This window comes from Eleutherodactylus coqui, chromosome 1 (genome assembly GCF_035609145.1).
Source record: "Eleutherodactylus coqui strain aEleCoq1 chromosome 1, aEleCoq1.hap1, whole genome shotgun sequence".
In the NCBI taxonomy this organism is placed as follows: Eukaryota; Metazoa; Chordata; class Amphibia; order Anura; family Eleutherodactylidae; genus Eleutherodactylus; species Eleutherodactylus coqui.
Window position 1 is genome coordinate 381,648,531 of NC_089837.1, and position 25,125 is coordinate 381,673,655.

At 44.0% G+C, this 25,125-nt stretch overlaps 1 protein-coding gene across 3 annotated transcripts in view; it reads left to right on the top strand.

The window, feature by feature from the left end:
- TMEM131 (transmembrane protein 131) overlaps window positions 1–25,125 on the top strand; it is a 130,434-nt gene that overhangs the window by 35,367 nt on the left and 69,942 nt on the right. For all 3 annotated transcript variants that reach the window (XM_066579216.1, XM_066579224.1, XM_066579232.1), the window contains exons 3-4: window positions 1,807–1,847; window positions 23,526–23,594. In XM_066579216.1, the coding sequence (XP_066435313.1) occupies window positions 1,807–1,847; window positions 23,526–23,594 (110 nt within the window). The remainder of the gene's footprint in view (window positions 1–1,806; window positions 1,848–23,525; window positions 23,595–25,125) is intronic.

The following is a 25,125-nucleotide window of genomic DNA, read 5'->3' on the forward strand; positions in this document are numbered from 1 at the left end:
GCCTGCGCGTACCTGGTACTCTCAGTTTTCATGTGTGCAGCGGATGGTCCGCATGGCGAGCCATCGTACATGCGCAGTACAGATTGTTATTTTTAAACTACTGCTTTTCCTGTAACCTCACCTAGCGATGACGCGGAGTCTGCGACCTTTCCACTAGATCATTCCAAAAGGGCCGCGGATCAGACGGCTTCTATTGACTTCAGTGGAAACCGTGTGCATGGAATCCGCAGAGAAATAAAGCATACTGCGTTCTTTTTTTTTTTTTTTTTTTTTCCTCTATGCTTGGGAAACTCAATTAGTTTTTCTCCTTTGATGGCCACTACAGCAGAAGTTTGGTACTATTTTGTGACCATTCAAATAAATGGCTGAGCATGTAATGTATGGACAGCCAGGTCCACCGGTGACATTTTACAGGATTTCTAGAGAAGTCCTGGTATAAACCTCAACATTGTATTGCAGTACAGTTTTCCATTCTAACTCCTAGAAAAGAAGTTTACCAATTGGTTGGCCTCCCTCTGACATCCATATACTTGTATTATGGAATAACAGGCTTTCTACATGAGAGGATCTCTTTGATGGTCTGTGAGGTAAAGCATGCAACAAAGAAGCGTGGTAAAATCATATATATATCACACTACAGTAAGTGCAATGAGTGTTCTAAAATGGCAACAGAAGGTAATAGTGGGCGAATCGCTCAAAAATAGGACACAGTGCAAGATTGAAGAATTGCAGCATAGGTGCAAGCGAAGAACTTCTCACGTAAAATAACCCATTGAAAATAATGGGTTCTATTAAGGGCAGGTTCACACGAGCGTAATTTCACTGCGAATTACGCACGCATAATACGCAGTGAATGGAGTCAATGAAAGTACAATGATTGGTCCATTCACATTTGTGTATATCTATTGCGTATAATGGGCACATAAAGAATACAGCATGTGTGGGGTTTTTTTCTTCTTTTCTTAACCGCGAATTACAAGCAATAGAGCCCTATTATCAATGGACGCAATAGCATTGTGTAGGGAAATAAGAAAAAACAAAAACGAGCCATACTGCGCATGACAGAGTTTGTGAGCAAAAGTAACTTTCTTATAATAGATCACGTCTTTCATTTTTATACCATCTCTGGGAATTAACTAAATATGATTCTGTTTTAGCGCTTATAACCCCTAATGGACCATTGAAAAGTGTTACATTTAAAGGGGCCTTGTTGCCCATAACTGCTTTGAAATAAAAATGACAATAGTTTTTCTGCAAGTGCATTATATATGTTACATGTAGCATGCGATCCATCATGAAGATGCATTGGTTGTAGATCTTGGGGGTGTCATTCTACAGTGATTTGTCAGGTTTGTGGGCTTCTTGTTCGCTTCTCGCTCAGCGCTTCCCCTCCTATGGAAAGTGATGAGCGGGGAGCATTTACACGGTCAGCGCTTCCCCTCCTATGGAAAGTGATGAGCGGGGAGCATTTACACGGAACGACAAGCCAGCGAGTCAACAAGGTTTTTTTTTTTAAGCGGACTGTCGCTTAACTGAACGGCAAGTGAGCGTTTTTCCCTCTTGCATTCACACTGAATGATTAGTGCTCAGATTCATTAGTTTGAACAAACTGAGTGATAATCGTTACGTGTAAATGGGCCATTACTGTGGTGTGCGGTATTTAACCCACCTCTTAATATAAATAAGCTACAGAGCCGGTAAATATGCCTTTCCTGTTACTGAGTTCTCTTTGAAGGATGAACTGATTTATAACGTGATTGGTGATGTAGAGCAATGAGCTAACTGCCTCTTGTGGTTTGTTTGCAGACGGAGACAACAATCGGCCTGAGCTCATATCAGCAGAAGAGGTGAGTTGCCGGGTGCTGCCGCCACCATGGGGTTGTTGTGACTGCGTTCCACCACTGTCAGGGCTGCTGATGCTCAAGGCGCCTGTGCTGCTTCCTTTGTGCTACCTCAAGCATAACCCCATTCTATAGTGAAAGTTACGTTTTCACCTAGAACTTATGACAGTGATTATTTCGATTGCCCATGCAGATATGAAATTGTTTTTGTCCTTATCAGAATGACTCTCTTCCTGTGAAACCCCACTGCTGACATCGGAAACCTTCAGACTTTAGAAGCCGTAAATGTTAGTTTGCACTATTGCAGTATTTTCGGTTATGATTGAGTCTGTATTTTTACTTTTGGACTCGTTTAAATTTTGATATAGATGTGAAGAAAATGGAAGCAATAGAGAAATGCTTTTTCTTTGAGACATCTGACATTGAAACCCTGTTCCTTCCACAGTTTCTTTTACAGCTGCTATTTTCTTATATGCAGCTGCAGAAAAGCCTAAGGCCCAATGTCCACATGTGGACTTTACTTATAGAATCTGCACGTGGCCCCCGCACAGGAGATCTGTGCGTCTTGCTGCTCATAGGGATGCATTCGGAAGCATCCGTAGGGCACCTAAAAGCATGCGGATGGGATTTGACAGGGCGGATTTGCAGCGCAAATTCCGTGCGGAATTTCGCTGCGGGAAGTCCGCCTGTGGCCACTAATCCCGGTATTAGCTGACCATGTGGATGAGATTTGTTAAAAATCTCGTCTATATGGGACGGCCAATCCGTCGCAGCAAAGCCGGCATTAGCTGACCGGATCCATCCGCCTGTGCAGTTTATCAAATGGTTTGTATTTTTCCAGCATAAAAAGGTGATGTGACGTTTTGTTCCACACAAGGGTCTTTGTCAAGTGTGACTGCTGTGTTGTGGGGCAAAACCTTACATGTTGCTTAATATGCTGGATCATAAACACAGTCAACTTCTGCCTATATGTGAATTTGGGAACAGCAGAGAAATGCCTGATCCTTTCTCCAGAGATAAGCCGCTGCTAAAGTTGTCTGATGACTGCTGCTTCTCTCTCTCTATATCTAATTAAATAGACCTATTGGGGACATACAAGGTGCATACTAATGGCTTATCTTAAACATACACTATATACCATATATACTCGAGTATAAGCCTAGTTTTTTAGCACATTTTTTTGTGCTGAAAAAGCCCCCCTCGGCTTATACTCGAGTCAGGGAAGGGTTAAAAAAAACTTCCATACTCACCTCCCAGCCGGCGGTGTGGCAAATTGCTTGAATTCCTGTGTTCCCGGCAGCGATGTGGCAAGCTGCTGGACATACCCCCCCCCACTGTCATCACCAATCACAGCCAGAATTTTCCCCGCTGTCAGCTCCCTGCTCGGCTTTCAAATCCCCCACCGTCAGCGCTGTGTAAGTAAGTGCTGTGATTGGATAGAGTGCCGGCTGTGATTGGCTGGCGCTCAATCCAATCACAGTACTTACACAGCATTGACAGAGTCGAGCAGAGAGGACGGCGGGGATGACAGCACGGAGAATTCACGTAGGTTGCTACACACTGGCGGGGAGGTGAGTATGGAGTTTTTTTTTGTTTTGTTTTTTAACCCAGTATATACTCAAATATAGCTCAGCTTATACTCGAGTCAATAAGTTTTCCCAGTTTTTTTGCGGTAAAACCTATTGACTCGGCTTATACTTGGGTCTGCTAATACTCGAGTATATACAGTAGTTGAGAACATATGACCTTCTATTCCATATGAGCTTGTTGGGCATGCCACTCCAAAACCATGGGTGCTAATGTGGTTGTCCATTTTATAAAACCCGTGTTCATATAGCATATACGGGAATCTAGTTAAAAGGCAAGTACATGATAACTTGTGTTTATTATCCAGAACAAAGATCAGTCACACAGGTCTTCTACTCTGGAAGACCTTACTGGTGTTATGCAAACGACCCATTGATTTTACCTTGCATTGAGTAATGCAGTGTTTCCCAACTGCAGTCCTAAGGGCACCCCGACAGGTCATGTGTCCTAGATTTTCTCAGTATTACACCGGTGATGTCTGTGTCTCAGACATTGCCACAGGTGGTTACTATAGGAGATCCTAAAAACATGACCAGTCAGGGTGCCCCAAGGACTGGAGTTGGGAAACGCTGGAGTAATGCTTCATTTCCCTGTGATGCTGCTGCAGGGCAGTTCTGACGGATTTCCTCCTAGATTACAGCTAATAGTTCAGCAGCAGGACACTGGGAAAATTCATTAAGATTGGCATATTCCAATGCCATTCTTAGTATAATTTCCCTGGTGCATAATGAACCTCTGTGTGCCTACTCAGAAATGTATACCAGTGTCTGGCGTAAATTATGTGTAAATTTGCCAGTTCGGGGCAGCCCCCCCCCCCCCCCCCCCCCCTCACACACACACACACACACACACACCACTTTTTTTTCCCCCTCAAAAGTGGTAAAGGGATGTAAAAAGCCTAAAAAAATGCAATTTTTTTTAATTTTTTTTTTTTGTGTGCAAACCCTCCCTTTAGCAAAAATGTGCGACTTTATGCCAAAACTGTCATAAAAAGCTTGATAAACGTTCCCCAGTATAGTGTTATTTCAAGGGACATTTCTCACAAGTAGCAATTGTCCAAAGTGGAAAACCCCTTTAATTGGGAGTAGAGCCCCCTTTTTTCCTCTGAAGCCTTACAAGTTCACACATCTGGGAGGGCTCTCCAGAAGACTTTAAGGTTTGTGTCTGTTGAGCCAAAATAATAATTTCGAGGTCAGGCATGGATTTTGAACGAGTTCTTAATGATCCAATCCATTCTAAAGGTGCTGAAGGGGGATGAGGTCGGGGCTCTATGGAGGCCACTCCAAACCTTGTCTTTATGGACATAGCTTTGTACACGGGCACAGTCCTGCTGGAACAGTCGTCTGAAGTGTCTTTCGTATGTTGAATTAACTCTTCATTAAAAACGGGGCTGGCTGACACCCTGAAAACTGGCATCATTACATTATTCTTCCCTCAGAAGAGGTTACAGTAGGCATCATGCATTCTGGCAGGTAGCGTTCTCCGAGTGTCTGCCCAACCCAGTCCTCTTTGGAGCTCTGTGATTTATGGCTCCAGAGTCCAGTGGTGGCATTCTTCACACCATACTTATAGACAACTGGAGCAAAGCAATGGCATCCTATGGCAATGCCATGTTTGTCGTTAGTTAAGCCCATACTACCAATGCTTGTTTGTGCAGCTTGTATGACTGTGTGCTTGATGTTATGCATCTGTATGCAACTGATGTGGCTGAAATGCCTGACATAGTTCAGAGAGGCGGCAGCTTACTCATTGCGAGTAAGTGGCTGAAAACAAGATGTACCTGTAAACACCATGCGGCTATAAACAGCGGCAATTCACTGCAAAAAATGCGGTTTTCAAAATATGTTCTCTCTTTGTTTAACAAACATATGGACTCAAAAAAGTGAAGTATGAAAATCTAGTCCTATAGCTAGAATGTGGTGGGCTTACAGGTCAGCCTTCATAATCCGGACCCCAAACTAAGCCATTTGTACATGTTTACTAGTTTGGGAAGCGGAAAAATGGTTGCCAGCAGAGCACATTGTATTCAGCCATTTGCAGTAATGCTGTGCCGGGATCAGGCTGCAATGTACGGTATACACTGTAGCAGATGATGGATGTGGAATCGAGTTTAGTCCCTGTACACTTATCGACTGCCGCCATGAATGATTACCGAGAGAACATGTGAAGCCAGACTACAACAACTGCATCATTGCCACACATTGTATTTACTGTGTACTGTGGAGCGGCTCCTCCACAGCGATGTGCAGTATAATGTATGGCGACAACCTGATGCTTATGGAGCTGCCAGGCTTACATGACTACGCTGTGTACAAGTGTTGCTGCAGGTTTCATCATTTGCAGAAGTGCTGCTGGGCTTCCGGCTTGTACAGATCTGTGAGTCAGTGTGTGGCAGCAAGCACTTCCCTATAAATAGCTGGAGAGGTGTGTGAAGTGCCGCCCCGTGATTGGCTGCAGTCTACAAGGCCCAAACCCAAGATGTGACAGCACCCTCCTGTGGGCGGGGCCACTGGTGACTTGTCCTGTGCATACCTTCCAATTACTGCTGCAATAACCTCTTAAAGGGGACATGTCATTACTCCTATCATGTATATTCTGGGAAAGACTTGTATTCTTCATGGAATAACAATTCTGGAGTGCTTTTTCTCATAATTCTGCAGTATGCCGTTCCTCTGGCATTGTAATGAATAAATTGACAATTAGATGCTAATGTTCCCTTTTGCCATAGAATGGTAGAGTTGGAAGGGACCACCAGGGTCATCTGGTCCAACCTCCTGCTCAATGCAGGATCACTAAATCATCCCAGACAGATGTCTGTGCAGCCTCTGTTGAAAGACTTCCATTGAAGGAGAACTCGCCACATCCTGTGGGAACCTCTTCCACTTAAGGCCCATTTAGGCTCAACGATTATCACTCAAAATTCGCTCAAACGCCATCTTCTGAGCAATAATCATTGCGTGTAAATGTGCCCATCTTCCACTTTTCTGCCGAATGATGAATTTCAGCTGATAAGCAGAACAGCAGGTGGTCTGTTCCCTGAATACAGCTCCTGGTGGCTCACACGTTACTAATTGGTACTAATAGGCATTAGTACCAAGTAGTAGTTTATGCAAAATGATCACTCAAAAGCCGTCTTTTGAGCGATCATCCTTGTGTGTAAATGCACCTTTTGGGTAAATGCAGACAGCCGGATCTGATTCCAACCACAAGATTCTTGCAGCGGGAATGTGACCCGTGCCCCTGCATTGACCTCCAGCTTACCCCCCTTCCAGCGTCTTCTCTCTCTGCTCTGTAAAGTGTCGGCTGGCGCACCGAGTTTTCACGCGGTCAAGTCGCGGCCTTCTGCATAGGATTGCGTAAACTAATGCAATCCTATGGCATCGTGCAATGGTCGAAATTCTGCGTGAAATCTCGCTGTGGACTTTCCGCCCATATGCATTTAGCTTATAGGCTGTTCCTTGTCAAAGGTTTGTTACTGCAGTCAGCACAGACTGGACAGTATAAGGATGTGTAAAGACACATCCCCAACTGAGAACACCCAATTGTCTGTTCATAAATGTCACGGCGCAATGCAGAGTCTTATGAAAATATGCTCCACAATTATTATTCAGTGGCAAGGACAAGTATTTACTAAAATAGACCTGACGGGCAATCTGACAGGTCCTTTCAAAGGTACAACCACAGGGGGTGGGTCTGCAGGGTTCATTCAGGGCAGAAATGTAGATGAATTTTCCTGAATGCAGATTCAGTTCTCTTCTCTCCTCCCCATTCATCGTGCTGTCAGTGCAGCCTTTCACCCTGTAAGTGACGGCCTCTCGCCAGTGCAGTGCTGCTGGTCAGGTGACACCACTTCCACATCACCTGACAGCAGCGCTGCGCTCACTAGAAGCAGCACTTGATCTGCTGTGGATACTCTACTGATTTCGAGTCAAGCTTCTCACTGATGGTGTGGATTCTAATTCTGTTTTGCATGCAGAATACTTTGGAATTTGTTATGGAATTTCCCACTGCGGAAATTCCGCAGCATTTCCGCCCCGTGTGAGCTCCCCTCAATGTGGAAAATCTGCAGCACAGTGGATGACCTAATCCAATCTACTCAACACACTGCAGGAATTGACATGTGGATATATACATTTTCAGCATGTCAGTTTATACAGATTTCCTCTTTTGCATTATAAATAGAGATGAGCGAGCATACTCGTCCGAGCTTGATGCTCGTTCGAGTATTAGGTTGCTCGAGATGCTCGTTACTCGAGACGAGCACCACTCGGTGCTCGTCTCTATTAAACGAGCACTGACCATTGAATTCAATGGAGCCGGCAATACAGCCGGCTCTATTGAAAGCAATGGGCTGCCGGCTAGCGCGGGATGAATTTTCGGGAAGGGCTTAAAAATATAAGCCCTTACCTGAAAATCATCCTAAAATGTGTAAAAAGTAAAAAAAAAAAAAAAAATACTCACCTTGTCCCGGCAGAACGATGTTAGCCCATTGAATTCAATGGAGCCGGCAATACAGCCGGCTCCATTGAAAGCAATGGGCTGCCGGCGATCGCGGGATGAATTTTCGGGAAGGGCTTAAATATATAAGCCCTTCCCTGCAATTCATCCAGAAATGTGTAAAAATAAAAAATATATACTCACCTGGTCCCGGCAGACGGAGTTCAGCTGCGGCCAGCTGGCAGTTCTCCTGAACTGCTCTCTGTAGTATTCAGCAGCCGGGGATTTAAAATCCCCGCCTGCTGAATGAGCTGCCTCTGATTGGTCACAGCCTGACCAATTAGAGGCAGATCTCACTCACACCCATTCATGAATGGGTGAGTGAGTGCTGCCTCTGATTGGCTCAGGGCAGCTCTCAGCTGAATGACTGACAGCAGTTCAGCACCACAGTGCAGGGGACAGCAGGAGAAGACACAGCTGAAGGGAGGTGAGTATTTTTTTTGTTTTTTAAATCACTTTTAATTCATTTCAGGTAAGGGCTTATATTTTTAAGCCCTTCCCGAAAATTCATCCCGCGCTCGCTGGCAGCCCATTGCTTTCAATGGAGCTGGCTGTATTGCCGGCTTCATTGAATTCAATGGGCTAACATCGTTCTTCTCTGCCACAGCAGTGGCAGAGGAGAACGATCTTTATGCTGACAGTGGGGGGGAGGGGGGGGGGTGTCTCACTCTTGCCACTATTGTGGCTTAATAGTGAGACCTCGGAGCCTGAAATGCAGCCCTGCATGTTGCTCCTCGCCTTCCCTATCCATTTCTGTGTTTTTTACATAACTTTGGTGATTTGCTAAGATTTTCACAAATGAAAACCTTAGCGGAGCACCAGTCATATACAAAAATGCTCGAGTCGCCCATTGACTTCAATGGGGTTCGTTACTCGAAACGAACTCTTGAGCATCACTGAAAGTTCGACTCGAGTAACGAGCACTCGAGCATTTTGGTGCTCGCTCATCTCTAATTATAAACTGTGAAATCTGTGGCAAATCCAAAGCATTTCTGCCATTACGCCCTCAGCAAAACCATACCAATTAGTGTGGTTCTTGTCGCTCCTGCTTTCCAGCAGATCCCTCTGAGGACACACAATACTCTCGGCTCAGGTTTTTCCTCCGGCATATTTGAGCACCAGCCAAACCTCCTCCTTCCAACTGTTGACATCCTTCCATGCCTGACGAAGGGTAATCCTACCTGAAACGTTGCGCTCAAGTAAGAGTTTGTGCGCCAATGGTGATAATGTTTGAAGTCAGTAAAAGTATTTCTAGCATCGCTTTGGTGGCTGTTCTACCTTTCTATTTGTTGTGAGCTATAGCGTATGGGTGCTGTAGAAGAATGTGAGGGGCTGCTTGTTTTGTGTGGGAGTAGTTGTACATTTCAGTGTTACCAGTTTAACATGCCATATAATGTATTGGAAAAAAATCCTAAGTAGAATGACATGGGAAAAAACGCAGTTACATCAATTTTTGGAGGGGGTGATTTTACGGTGTTTATACCACCCACTTTAACTTACCATATAATGTAATGGCTTTTAATACCACCCACGAGATAGCATCGTGGGATTCCAATGGTTGCCATGGCAGCCCTAGACCTAGGGAAGGCTCCCGACTCTATCATGTATTTAACACTATTAAGCCGCTACTTGTGGAAAATAACTGGTAGTTAAAGGGTTAATCACACACTTTGTGTGTTTTTTTTTTGTTTGTTTGTTTGGGGCCTTATTTTTTTTTTTTAAGGTCTCCAGGCTTACTTTAGTTTTATTTCCTCTTTTTTTTCTTTTTTTTCCGAAAGCTATATGTGAAAGAGCATTGCATGTGCTTCCATATTCTCTGTGTGATGTCAAGCTCTCTTAAAGCGGCCTTCTGTTTTCTCCATAAGCTCTATGGATTTAAATTGTTTGGCGGTATACATGCTTGATCCTCCCACCATTCAAACTTTGTCACCACAGTCGAGATATTGTGTTTTTTTTTGTTTTTTTTTCTATTCACTGAGGCAAAAAAGTCTAAATTTAGTTAAATGCCCGTCACAGTTTAGACCATATTAAAATATCGTATAGTTTTAATTGATATCTAATAAGAATCTATCTCATGGCCACAGAAGGTGAGAAAGACTGACAGACACACACACTTAATACATATAGAACGAATACTATGGTTTGCACTGATGTATGTAGATTAGAGATGAGCGAACGTACTCGGATAAGCACTACTCGTCCGAGTAATGTGCTTTATCCGAGTATCGCTGTACTCGTCTTGAAAGATTCGGGGAGCGCCGCGGAGCGGGGAGCTGCAGGGGAGAGCGGGGAGGAACGGAGGGGAGATCTCTCTCTCCTTCTCTCCCGCCCGCTCTCCCCTGCTCCTCGCCGCAACTCACCTGTCAGCCGCAGCGGCACCCGAATCTTTCAAGACGAGTACAGCGATACTCGGATAAAGCACATTACTCGGACGAGTAGTGCTTATCCGAGTACGTTCGCTCATCTCTAATGTAGATAGTGATCCAAATAGAAAATTGATTCACACCGATTATATCATCTCTGATTGTGAAGTTGGAGGATTTTATTATCTATTGCCAGTGATTAGGATTTTTAGATTAAGAGAAGATGGATGATAATTAATCTTATTACTAGAGAAGGCAAAGATAAGACTTCAAACTACTGCGCATATCACTAGTGCAACACCAATATTTATAAATCAGGACTCTGATAGTATATTTTGCTCTCTCATATCAAACTGGGTTTGTCTTTTACTAATTTCTCTCAGTTATAATTCATTTCATGCTGATTTATCAATCAAAGAGTGGGCCTTTTTTGGAAATAAAGCTGCAGATGCCTATTAGTGACACCAGGCTCTTTGTGCCTTTTTTCTTCATATGAGAGTGGACTAACTGTATGTTCACTTTCCCTAAAAGTGAACCTTTATAGTAAGGCTCTTGTGCATTGAATAGCAATAACAGGCTACCCGTGTGTATTTAGGGGTTTGATAACTTTTTAGATGTTTAAGGCCGCCTGCAGACGACCGGGTCGGATCTGGCTGCGAGAATTCTCACAGCAGGACCCGACCCGAGCGCCTGCAGAGAGCACCGCGGACTCACCCGCTCCCGCAGCTCTGGCTCAGAGCATGCCGCGGTCTGTTTGCTGCGCGGGTGTACATACTATAAGATCAGAAATAATTGTTCCTCTGTTCAATTTATGTGCGCAGACCAGTTCCGCAAGTACTCATTGCGGTGCTTATAATGGAACCAATCACTGGTCTGTATTACAATTGTCGGGTCTGTATTACAACACTGTTAGATGGAATCAGTCTTGAAAATATGCCCAATAGCACAATAACTGAACTGACGCTAGGAAAATCAAGGATTAATGGGATTTCCAGTAAATCCTTCCCTACTGGAGACGATGAGCTCCTAGATTAATGGCGTATCTGTGTCAGTTGGTATAACTTAATTTCAATATAACTGAGAACCGATATAAGGGTCTATGAGATCATCCTAGCATTGATCTTTAGAACAGAAAAACTGATAAGAGAGGCAGAGCCTTGATGGTCGAGATATTGGAGGTATTCTCCATATCGGAGGAAGCACAGGAGACTCAGAGCTTCCATTCTAGTAACAATGGGGTGCCTAGTAGTGGGGCTGCCAGTGATCATACATGTATCCCATATGCTGTAGATGGGTGAGAAGTATAAGTGTGAAGCGGACAAGCTGCCAGTTCATGTCGCAGTGTCTATGTTCAGCTTGCGATTAGTATGCTATAGGGCTTAGTGAGCTGTCAGAAGCTGCCAATAACTAGCAGAGATTTTCCATCATTATCTAGTGAAAATGGACTAGAATTGTGTCTGCTGCCATTTTTGGGGGTCTGTATGAATAGCGTGATTGACTATTGAATCCTCTGCCATAGGAACTGAACAGTGGAAACTGATCTGATGTCACTTGACAGACTACATTGATTATAATGGGGTCTATTGGGTTTCTGCCGTGCCCTGGCATTTTGCTGCATGCTGCGCTATCTTGTGCTGGACCTGTGCCGCAGGAGCCTCTGACGCAGATGTGAACATGGCCTTGAACACTTTTACTAATACTACAGCTTGGTCGGTCACTAAAAGGCCGTTGCATACAGCTATGATTTGTATTTTCCGTCTGACCCATGTAGAACTACCTCGTTTTGTGATTTATCTGAAGTTTACCGTATATGTGACTATTTTTAAACACAAAAAAGAGAAGTGATAACTTGTCTGTAAAGTTAGATGAAAGTTACATTCAATTTCCTTTTCACCGTTCTCAATTACTTACGAAGCACCTGGCTATAACAGGGGGCGGCCGACCTTCATGCTGTAGATTTGCTCATACATACTGTAAATTTACACTTTTGGAGCTCACTTCAGCATTTTGCTGTTTGGCTACTGAGCCATAGAGAAAACAAGCATCTGCTGGTTAGTTTGTTGCTTGTATCCAGTTGAAATAAAATCTTTTTGGCCTCGTGCCCACGGGCAGATTTTTGCTGCGAAATCCGGAGTGGGCGACCGCCTCTGGATTCTGCAGCAATAGCCCTCCATAGCATGCTGTGGAAAAACGATTCTTCATGTCCAGAAGCGAAACCAATTGCGTTTTCCACTCACACATGAAAAATAGTAGAATGGTCCATTTTACTGTGGTTACCGCATGGACTGCTTCCATTGAAGTCAATGCAAGCTGTCCAACCCATAGCCCGTCCAATGTGCGCTGTGTTACTAAGAGACCCCCAATTAGTCTAACCCTAAATACTTCTATCTGCTTGATATGGGGAGGCAGGAAAGGCTATGGTTTCGTTGTACATAAGAGTAAGAGTAGGGTCTGTGCACACTGCTCTGCTTTATACAAGCGCATGTAAACCTTGTCCTTTTCTGTGCTTTAGGGTCATATCACATAAGCAATCAGAAACCTCCTATGTGGATCTCACTACGGCCGTGTGAACATGCCCCTAGGCCTCATTCACATGATGGAATGCTGAGGCAGATTTGGCCGAAAGCTATGCAAATCCATTGTGTAGTTCATTCAGTACATATTTTTCTGAACGGGCATTTTCAAATCTGCGTTGCTGAAGAGTTGGCATTCATTCTTGGCTTGGAAATCACATTGGGTGTCAACATTCAGATTTTAGCTCCCGTCAATGGGGCAACTCGGTGCGCGGATCTGCATGAAGATCCACGGTGGAAAATCTGCTGTATGAAAATCCGTGCTGGAATGATGAATGAGATCTGACAGTTTTTTTTTTTTTTTTTTTTTTTTTAAATTAAATGGTTTTATTGAACATTTTCAAACTTCTGTTTTAGACATGACCGTTTTTAATTACCCGTATGAATATTCTCTTAGATTTTTTTCAGTAAATCAAGTAATGGACCTCCTACATAACCTCCCAGGTAAATAACAATCACAAATGGTTACTACCGGTAAATTGTCATGAAGTGACAGACAAAAAAGAGAAACCCTTGCATCCAGTGTCTCCTCTGCTGCATGCACAACTAGCAACAAAAACATTACAAATCCATGAATTTTCTGTGTGTACATTTAACAATAAGCGCTAATAAATCACTGAGAAAAGGGATCAAGTCTACACTAAGATCACTGAAGAGTGGCCATACCCGTACAAATACATGGGCAGGTACAAGCACCCGTTCCCTGCAGCATGCAGAAGCCAAAATGCTATATGGGGGATAATGTGCAAAATACTGATTATACCATTATATTTTGGAGGTGGCTGCTTAGTATTATACTTGCACACAAATATAGCTTGTATAAGGGTGCCATAGGTATGTGTAGTGATTTAGGTGCATATTACACACACGATGCACGACTGTGATATGTGGTGAATGGAGTCAATGAATGTCCATGGACTTTCATTGATCTATTCACATTAGGGTGTAAACATCGCAGCATGCTCTATGTGACTGCCTATCACTGCGTGAGGTGATTATCCCCCTCTACTCTTTCTTAGGCTGCCTGTCCACGGGCGAATTTCCACAGCATTCCCCATGGCGATAATCCGCTTTCCATAGCGTTGCTATGGAAAGCGCAACACCCCTGTCCACGAGCGGAGAATAATAGCGATTCTCTGCTCGTGGCCGGCAAATCGCAGCATGCTGCGAATTGCCATGATTCTCCGCAGATAGCCTATCTATCAGATCCGTCAGCTGGCTCCTGCTGCCTGGTGGCAGCTCCCAAGGCGGAGATTCGCCGAGAGATATCGCAACGCTTGTGACCAGGCAGCCTTGGTCAGACCTCATCTGGAATACTGTGTCCAGTTCTGGGCACCCCACTTTAAAAAAGATATAGACAAACTGGAACAAGTTCAGAAAAGAGTTACCAAGATGGTGAGCGGTCTGCAAATCCTGTCTTATGAGGAACGGTTAAAGGATCTGGGAATGTTTAGCTTGCAAAAAAAGAAGGCTGAGAGAAGACTTAATAGCGGTCTACAAATATCTGAAGGGCTGTCACAGTGTAGAGGGATCAGCCCTATTCTCATCTGCACAAGGAAAGATTATAACTAATGGGATGAAACTAAAAGAGAGGAGACACAAATTAGATATTAGAAAAAACTTTCTGACAGTGAGGGTGATCAGTGAGTGAAACTGGAATCCGTCTGGGATGATTTAGTAAATCCTGCACTGAGCAGGGGGTTGGACCAGATGACCCTGGAGGTCCTTTTCAACTCTACCATTCTAGGATTCTATGGATTAGGGCGGAACAGAACAGCGCCGAAGGGACTCCATTGACTATAATCCGGTCCGTTCAATTTCCGCCCAGCTTTTGATGGAAGAAAAAGCGCTGGAAGTAGATTTCACGTTAGGGCTCATCTAAACTATCATGTTTTCACCACATATTACATGTGTTTTGCAAGGCCGCGTGGTACGTGGTTAATGAAAGTCAGTGGACTTTCACTGATCCATGTGCATGTAGACACTGCGTGTCAATACTCACAAAAAATAGATCGCAGCATGCTCTATTTCTCAGCGTACCACGCAGTGTCAGCCCCTTACTTATGTGTAGAAAGCATATGCAAACACTGTCCATAGTACATTGCATATGCACGCCGTTTTTCTACGCAACCCTGCTCTGAAACAGAGCAGGGGTGTTTAAAAAAGAATTAAGTCACGCTCCGCATGTCCGCGTGTAGTATACTCGCAGCCATACGTGGTCTCTGCCTGCAGACCCGATATTACAAACATTGGTAAAACACTATGGGGACACCCTCAGCGTCTTACTGATCCGTTTGTGGACATGAGGCCTTATGCCTTGTAATGGATGAAATCCGTGTTGAAACTCTGCAGAAACCATATGCTTCATATTTTAAAATTAGCAATGACAATATGCATGGAAAATGTTGCCGGTGTTTTGATCAGCAAAACCCACAGAAAATGGCTATATACTTACTATTGTGCCAACATGGGGGGTGTAGGTAATACACTACATCCCTCAGCATGCTGACAGCCAAACTGCTTCAAGGAGGTGCAAGGTATGGCTAGACAAGCACTCGCATATCCTCCCCATATGGAGAGGGCGTTGCCTAGTACCATGCTTGCGCATAGGTAAAACATACCAAGGATGCATGTGTAGTGCACCATGCAGGTTTACACCCTATTAATAACGCCATATTTCAAACCAGCGGGCTGCCCTGCACTTCATAGGTGAACCGCACTGGCACCTTGGGCACCCCCAGCGTTCAAAGCAGCAGTGCATGTTACTGATGCGTTTCAATAATTCTCAATTAAATACGAGGTATTGGGCAATATTTTGGCCAAAATACACAAACTCACAAGCCCTTGTCAAGGGTCCTCATTGTCTTGTGAGTCCCCACACAAATATCTGTTAGAAACACAGAAAAAAAAACACTTTGTAAAAATAGCTACTTGCATACCGTATATACTGGAGTATAAGCTGAGGCACCAAGTTTTACCCCAAAAAACTGGGAAAACTTGTTGACTCGGGTATAAGCCTAGGGTGAGTTTATACTGGAGTGAGGTCAGTGAAAGGGTAACTAGAGCAGAAAATCCATACCAAAATCTGTGTCAATTTGTGTCAAAAACCACATTGAAATGTGCACCAAAATGCATAGCTCAAAATACGTTCCAGATTTTGTGTGGATCCATAGCAATATCCGCTATGTATGAATGTACCATTAGTGCTATTATGTGAGATGTTGCCCCCACCCCTGGCCTGTAGTATATTTCATCTAAGGTCACTCCTAGGAGATTGCTTCCAAGATTAACAGATTATCAAGGAAAACAAACTGTGTACTGACCTTTTTAAGAGTGAAGTGGTTAAATAAACTGGCTTATATATAAGTCCATCGCCATTAGTGGGTTTTATGTCTGCAAATCCTTTTTTTTTTTCCTCTTAAGACTTTGGGGAGGGCGTGCACCTGTAAAACCTGGAGGTCTCACCATATAAAAAAATACACCCGGCTCCCTGTCATGTCCCCTAACAGCACCATAAGCCCGGCCTCACACGAGTGATAAAATTGCGTGACATTGGTGCATTGCAAACGCCCAAATATGACCCCCTATTCTTTTGAAATGGGTCATACATGTAAGCAATGTTTTTACGCATGGTGATGCTATGCGGGAAACAAATCGTGGCATGTTCCTCCTTGTGCGTGCGTGTGTGCGTGCGTGCTCTCGTATTGCGTCGCTCATTGTTTTTAATGGGTCTGGCAGCAGCATCGTACCACGTGCTAGGTGCACGCGATGCAAGGTCTCCCATTGAAAATGGAGAAATCCCTTTATCCCCAAAGTAATGGGAGTCTGTTTTGTCATGAAAACTCCTTGCACCGTCGGAATTCTCATGGTGGGGAGCACGATATGGGGGCGGGATTCACGGCCCCATATTGCGCTCGCTTCTGTGAAGTTAGCCTAACTTAGTTCATGGTGCTGTGGGAAACATGATGGGTTCCCTTTAAAGTTTTCACTTTTGTGAATAACTTTGTAGATTGTAATCCTATTGCCACTGTACTATTGTAAGGACTGACAGTGGCCTTGAGAATTTCATTGCAGTGCCTATCACGTAGAGGATTGTCTGACCCTCCAAGGATATGCCTCCCCAGACTATCGCTAGCCCACAGCCAAACTGGTCACACTGGAGGATGATGCAAGCAGCCTAACGTCTTCAGACTTTCATATACTTGGTGCTCAGTGTTGAAACTACTCTCCTCTATGAAGAGAACGGGCACCAATGGCAACCTGTCAATTTCCAGTGTTCTCTGGCAAATAGCAATCAAGCTCACAGTGCTCGGTGTCTTCCTTTATGAGATTTGCAGGTTTCAGCTCTCCAGTTTATATCCAGATCGTTAAAGTCCCCCCATAATAATCACCTCATTGTGATTTATCACTTCATTTATTTGCCTTAGTAATAGATGTGCAGTGACTTCTGTTACATTTGGTGGCCTATAGCAAACTATATCCTTTTGAGGATTTAGTTTTTTCCTTTTATGTAAAGGTAAGAAATGCATGCATTGTAAGTGTTTTTTTTTTTTATATTTATTTATTTATATTTTTTTAATGCGATCCCTTCTGAGTAAATTATAACCCTTTGGTCACAGCTTTCGTCCAACCAGGTCTCTGTTATTCCTACTATGTCATAGTTTTCCTCAGACACTGTTCCTTCCAGTTCACCAACCTTACTCTTCAGATGTCTAACATTAGTCACAGTTTAGAAGTTTTTGTTTATTTTATTTATTTTAAGTGTATCCCTACTAACTGTTCTGCCAGTTCTAACTGTACTAACCCTTCTCACTGCTCCACTCCCATTCTCATTACTTAGAGGAGAAGATTGTGTAGGCAGTCATCTGGTACTTTTTCTCTGGTTATTACCACTCCCCAGTCCCTAGTTTAAACACTCCTCCAACCTTATAGACCTCTTTGGTACTATTGTACCTTGTCAACACTGGAAGTGGTGGGTGTCGACAAGGGTAAGGCTGTTTGAAAGCCAGGCCATGCCCCCAGTCCGTGATTGGCTGCACCACTCGCTCCCCCTCAGGTCCTGCGACCCACCACTTTGCTAGCAGGAAGAAGTTTGCCAGCCCAGGGTGAGTGACAGGACGCTGTAGCGGTTAACCGCTGAAGTACCAGCAAGGGTGTGATTGACAGCCGGCAGCGGTTAACTGCTACAGCGCTGGTGGCCAGTGACAGAAGGCAGCAGGGGGTGAGTGAGAGGAGCCGGCAGAGCCAGGGTATGGAGGCGGCAGGGGGTCAGTGATCGGAGGCTAGCAGCATGGCATATAGTTATGACTGGGATGGAGGATTAGGGTTAGTTTCAGTGTTACATGCAAGTATTTCCAGCTAATAATGTAAGCCTAACACTGAAACTAACCCTAACCTTCCATCCCAGCCAAAAGTACATCCACACGCTGCTTGGACCTTCCTGCAGACAGCCAATCATCATTTTGTGGGCGTACACTGGGCAGATACAGCCTTCACTATGTTTCCACCCATACTTGTGGTGGAGACAAGATACATCCGTACCGACATCTTCTTCCCCAGCACGGCTGCACCCTCCCTGAAATTGTTTTTAAAAACCTTCAGCTACATCTAACTATTTCATTTGTGCCAATGTGTACCATGACTGCTGGGTGCTCACCAGGCCCTCCCAGTAATCTGTCAACTCAATTTGCGATGTGTCAAACTCAAGTGCCAGGAAGACAACACACCACTCTATCCTGATCTTTGTGGCAGATTGTCCTGTCTATTCCCCACTACCAGGACCTGTCCAGCCTGCCCTGCGCTCCTATTCCCCTCCTTGCTGGATCAGACATCCCCTTGGCAGTCAGAGGAACGTGTCAGGCTGTGCTAATCCTGGAATGACATTCATTCCCCTCATGACTATTCTCCCTGGCACTCTTTCCTCTACCCTCCTGCTCATCCTGCTTCAGGATCTTGAGAGCAAGTTCTAGAGGAGCGATTAGGAATACAGCCTTGTCTTACAAGCACTCCAGAACAGTACCAGTGTTTGTGTTTAAAGAGGGATTCTTTACACTTTTTGGGATCACGGAGGCAAGAAATGTGGTGTTGTAGCTGCTGTTAAACCAATTAGCAACTTTAAAAATACTTTTTCTACATTTTTTCGCACGTTTTTTTTTCTACAGGGGGTCTATGGGACTTGTATTGTTAAAATCGCGATCGCGCAAAATCGCGATTTACCGCGAAATCGCGATTTTGCGCAATCGCGATTTTTAGCTTTACAACTCCCCTAGCCCAAAGACCCCTGCAGAAAAAAAAAACCGCTGCGAATTTCGCAGTAAAAAAACGCTAGTGGGTGGGAGCCCTTAGGGTGACTACCCACTACAGTTTTTTTTCACTGCGAAATTCGCAGCGGTTTTTTTTTCTGCAGGGGTCTATGGGACTTGTAATGTTAAAATCGTGATCGCTCAAAATTGCGATTTTGCTCGATCGCAATTTTAACATTACAAGTCCCATAGACCCCTGCAGTGAAAAAAAAACAGTCAAGGCCATAGAATTATTGGCCGAAACGTCGCTGCTGGAGATGCCATTCTTTTATGCAATAAAGTTTGGGAGGTTATTTTAACCTGACTTTGCTTAATTTATGGACGAAGATCCTGCGTGCTGCCTTTCCTACTGATACACTTGTCCAGGCAGGCGCCTGCTGTCTTTTGATAGCCGTTTAGGGGAAAAAAAAGCCCTGATATAAGCCAGTGGGATCCATGAGGTTGTTATGCAGAGAATTTTTAAATATTTTTATCTATAATCCCGATTAGGTTTTGGCCGCCCCTTGGTGAGTTTGAGTTGCTGATGTAAAGGGGCAGAGTTGTCTGACATGCAGGCACAGGTGCGCACTCTTCAGGCCTCCTACCTGGCTTGTGTACAATCATCATATGATCATTACCTAATGTAATATGGAAACATAATCCTGTTCTCTACTAGCCTTGAGCAAACATACTCCTCTTGGCTGCTGCTTGTATGGATTCCAAGAAATGGAAGCATATGTAGTTTACCAAGTGATTTAGTTTGTTGACTTTGGGTCATAAGACATTTTACAGTTATTTTCTTATCCAGCATGTAATGTTTGCAGATTCTACAGTCACACTGGCTGCAGGAGTGTTAACACTGGTGAGTGTATGTTCTGATTAGTGACTAGATTCTCCACCTATACTGACTAATGCTGCAGGCTGACAGGGGGAATCAGATAGGCTGCTCCATGCCAAGCCATTCTCTGCTGTGAATCCAGCAGAGTCATTTGACACACTGGTTGCTGGAGATACTATCATAACAATTGTTTGGTTGTAGGCAACTGGAAGTGTTGGAAAATGAGCTGTGAAAAAATAGTAGTAGTAAGATGATTACTTTATTAAAGCTGACCGTACATGGGAGATGCTTCCCCCTTGATGTATGCACTGCACAAACTTTCAGCTTCTTATGGAAATTACTGTATGTACTCGAGTATAAGCCTAGTTTTTCAGCACATTTTTTTTTGTGCTGAAAAAGCCCCCCTTGGCTTATACTCGAGTCAGGGAAGGCTTAAAGAAAACCCCCATACTCACCGCCCAGCCGGCGTCTGTGTCTCCGGCAGCGCTGCGTCCGGCTGTTTGAATTCTCTCTGCTGTCATCCCCCGCCGTTCTCTTTGCTCGGCTCTGTCATCCCCCACCATCAGCGCTGTGTAAGTAGGAGCTGTGATTGGAGCAAGCGTCAGCCAATCACAGCCAGTGATCGATCGTACCCAGCCAATCAAGCTGCTTTAGAATTCTCCCCGCTGTCATCTGCCTGCTCGGCTTTCAAATCCCCTGCCATCAGTGCTGTGTAAGTAAGTGCTGTGATTGGATCGAGCGCCGGTTGTGATTGGCTGGCGCTCAATCCAATCACAGCGCTTACTTACACAGCACTGACAGAGCCAAGCAGAGAGGACGGTGGGGGATGACAGTGGGGAGAATTCAAGCAGCATGTCGCACAGACACAGATCCCGGCTGGGACGGGAGTATGGCGGGGTTTTTTTTTAACCTAGTATATACTCGAGTATAGCTCGGCTTATACTCGAGTCAATTAGTTTTACCAGTTTTTTTGTGGTGCAACTTATTGTCTCGGCTTATACTCGGGTTGGCTAATACTCGAGTATATACGGTACCTCATAACAGTCAGGTCATACTGGATGTCGTAGAATGGGATGCCATATTCAGGATTGCCCATATATTCACTTCAGGTTGCAGGATTCTCAGGAGCTATAGCTGTAAGATTCACTAAATTAGTTGTAGTGAGAGAAATGCTTGTAAAGGGGTTGTCTGGGTTTTTGACCTTTTTTCAACAAGGCCCGAAAACTAAAATAAATATCAGATAGTTTTTTTTTTTTTTGTTTTTTTTGGTCATATTTTTAGGCCGGGCTTACACAAGCTGGTTGGTTGTTACACAACCCCTGTAAATTAAAGAAACATTCCTACTGTAGGGTGAATACAGACGGCCGGGTCTGATTCCGACTGCGAGATTCTCACAGCAGGATGCGACCTGTGCCCCTGCATTGACCTCTCGCTTACCCGTCCGGCGTCTTCTCTTCCTGCTCTGCGATGTGCCGGCTGGTTCACAGCCGCACCAGGCTCGCATTGAAATAGGACATGCCTTGATTTTGTTACTGCGTGAGTTTTCACACGGTCAAATTGTGGCTGTCTGCATAGGATTGCATAAACCAATGCAATCCTATGGCAGCGTGTATCAGCAGAAATTCTGTGCGGAATTTCCGCCTGTGTGCATTCAGCCTTAATAAAAATAAAAGTGGCTTCAATAAAAATTATCCGATTTAAAAAAAAAAAAAAAAAAAAACTAAACAATTTTGACAGCTTCATTTGTTTTTAATTGTAATGTTTTTCAAATGGAAAACTCAACAAGATCATCAAATCTTGGGGTAGTCACGCTATTATGAAAAGGAAGTATAACCCATTGTAAAGAATGAAAGCGATCATGATGCTGGCTGAACAGCAGTGACTTTTTTTCTTGCTATATTCAATTAAAGAAAAATTATATATATATATATATATATATATATATATATATATATATATATATATATATATATTATAAATAATATTTTTATCGATACAAAAAGAGGTGGGGTAGAAACTCCAAGTGGTGTTTTTTTTTTTTTCTTTTGTAATACTAAAGGCCCATTTAGACACACAACGATTATCGCTCAAAATTCGTTGTGTGTAACTGCACTGACATCGTACAGTTTTCGTTAAGCTGTTGCTCATTGTTGATAACAGGCTGGATATGAAGAACAGAGCGGTCCATACCCGGCACGGAGCGCTCGGCTGTATAACAGCCGGGCGCTCCGTGCAGAAAACATCTGGATGCAGAAGACAAGCGGGGACACGCCGCCTATATTCTGCATCCTCCGCTCAGAGCGCTCGGCTGTATAACAGCCGGGCGCTCGGAGTGGGGGGACAGCTGGATGCAGAAGACAAGCAGGGACACGCCGCCTATATTCTGCATTCTCCGCTCGGAGCGATCGGCTGTATAACAGCCGGGCGCTCGGAGTGGGGGGACAGCTGGATGCAGAAGACGAGCGGGGCCATCCCGCTTGTCTTCTGCATCCTCCGCTCCTAGCGATCGGCTGTATAACAGCTGGGCAGTCGGAGCGGGGTAACAGCTGGATGTAAATGACACAATGATGATCTCTCAAAAGTCGCTTGAGCGATTATTATTGTGTCTAAATCGGCCTTAAGACATTTTGAGCTTTATTGTAAGCATCAGGCAAGCTCTGGGCACTTTCCCTAATCAGATGGCTCTTACTCGTAGCTAGGAGTAATGACCTTCTCCTTTTAGGCCATTTTCACATGGCAGAGAAAATCGTGCGAGATTTGTGCATTGCAAGCCTCATAAATATGACCCCCATTCTTTTGAATGTGGTCATACACATGAGCGACTTTTTATTTTCCCTTCCTATGTTTGGGCATGCCCTTGCATCAGCCATTGTTTAATCTTGCACTCGCCCATGTGAAGTCTGCCTTAGGTATGGACCGCATTAAATCTGTGCAGGGTTTATGCCGCTCTTCATGTGATGCAGAAGATAAAGCAGGGGTTTTATCTGAAGTGGGTGCTGGACACTCACCTACTGAATGGGCCGTAGCCCAAGTGGGCAAATCCCTCCTTCGTTCCTGAATACCACCTTCTATGAATATTGTTTGTTTGCCATGAGGGGGCCCAATATATTCTTTCACTTGCTTTGGTTACTGTATTATTCCTCTATCTACAATGTTGCATTTTAAACTGTGGTGTTTCCAATGTCCTCATATCCTCCCCAATATTTAACTTGCACATTATTAGTTGTGCTCCTTAATGGCAACTTTCTCTTTGTCTGACAAATATTAGTATGTTGACTGTCTGAGCGGAGCGACATGATGAATGGGTACAACTCGCAGGCACTGGTTTCTATGAACAGGGTTACCAAGTGGGTTGGTTCAGTAGTCGCAGCACTTCTGCTCTAAGCAAACTAGTTTGTCAAGTTCCCCCTTGTAGAGCACTAGTGAGTGCAGTCCTGTGGGCATGTCATTGTGTCAGGAACTTACCAGTACACCACGCTGCTCTCTGCTGACACAATGGGCTTTCCTTCCTCCCTTTTTTTACGGGCTTTTCTCTGTTTCCACAGTGTGTCCTTACAGAGAGGGAACTGCAGGCCAATACGGTTTGAGCCACCCATGTTGGACTTCCATGAGCAGTAAGTATACTCCTCGTGTTACCTCTGCTTGGTGCTCTGCACGGTGACTGACGGCATCCGAATGCCTTACACGACGCTCAGCAATTAACAAGTCGATGCTGCGATGACAGAAATGCCTGTTTTGTTGTGCGCTCCGTAAGCTGCTTTCACATAAACAGTTGCACAATGTTATTTGTTGTGGTTTTACGGTGGCTTGTAGAATACTCGTATTCTTCCTTTTTACATGGCACAGAGGTTTTATCATGAATGCATTCTAGTAGTAAGTGGATGGTTTTTTGTTTTTCTTCAACTCACTGCCGTTTACATGGACCAATGAATGGGTGAACAATTGTACTTTTGAACGCTTGTTCCAATCACTGCCCTATGAGTGCATGCAAAGTTACCGGCAAACGCTCATAGTAATAAACGATGGAGCAAGTCGATCAGCACTCTTTTAATTTGTTTTTGGTTTTTTTTACATTTCTTGCTCTGACACTTGGCAATGTTGCATATAAATGCTGCACATAATAAATGCAATTACATTGCTTAAGAGCCCATAGAGGACAATGGGGCTCTATCACGCATAATAAGTAATAAAATAGTACATGTTGCGTGTATTAGATGCAATGTATATGCACAGATGTGAATGGATCGATGTACTTGCATTGACTCCATTCACAGTTTATTATGCTATTAAATTCCGCTCCTGTGAGCCTGCCCTTAGTCATTAAAACTAATTTGCGTTTTTTTTTTCCATTTGCCTTGTGTTTAATCCACAAGGTACATGTATTATGTTTACTATCATACATTGTGATGTTTGGCTTTGATGCATTTTAATGCAGGCTACATAGAGCATTGTAAATATATTAACTCCTTAGTGACTGGTCTATTTTGCTCCTTAATGACCAACTGTCGTTTGAGCGATCATCACTCCATGTAAAAAGGCCTTTACACTTAATTTTTTTTATTTTTCCACCTATGGAGCTTTGTGAGGTCTTTGTGGCAGGTGTAGTACTTTTTGTTCAGTTATACCAAACATGCTACTTTTTAAATAACTTTTTATTGCATTTTTGCTAGTCTGATGGATAAAAAAATAGTTATTCTGACTTTTAAAAAAAATAGTTTTTCTTGTGTGATAAATAACTAAATATTTTAACTGCTTGGAACATTATTGCTGGGTTCCCACTGGGCGGATTTTCGCCGGAAATCTCGCGGTTTGGCCGCAGCAAAAACTGCGATATTTCCGCCGGAAGGAGAGTGCGGCCGCAACGGAAAGAAAAAAGAATGGACATGCTGCATATTCTGACTTACCAGCCTGATTTACCGCAGCGGATTGGCCGTCCTGTGTGGACGAGATTTCTGAGAAATCTCGTCCACATTGCTGGCCAATCCTGAGATTAGCGGCCGCAGGCGGACTTGCCGCGGCGAAATCCCGGACGGAATTTCCACGGCAAATCCGCCCTGTGTGAACCCAGCCTATGAGTTCAGCTATTTTTAGTATGTGTTTATTTATTTATTTATTTATTTTTTTTTTTTTGCTTTGTGTTTAGAT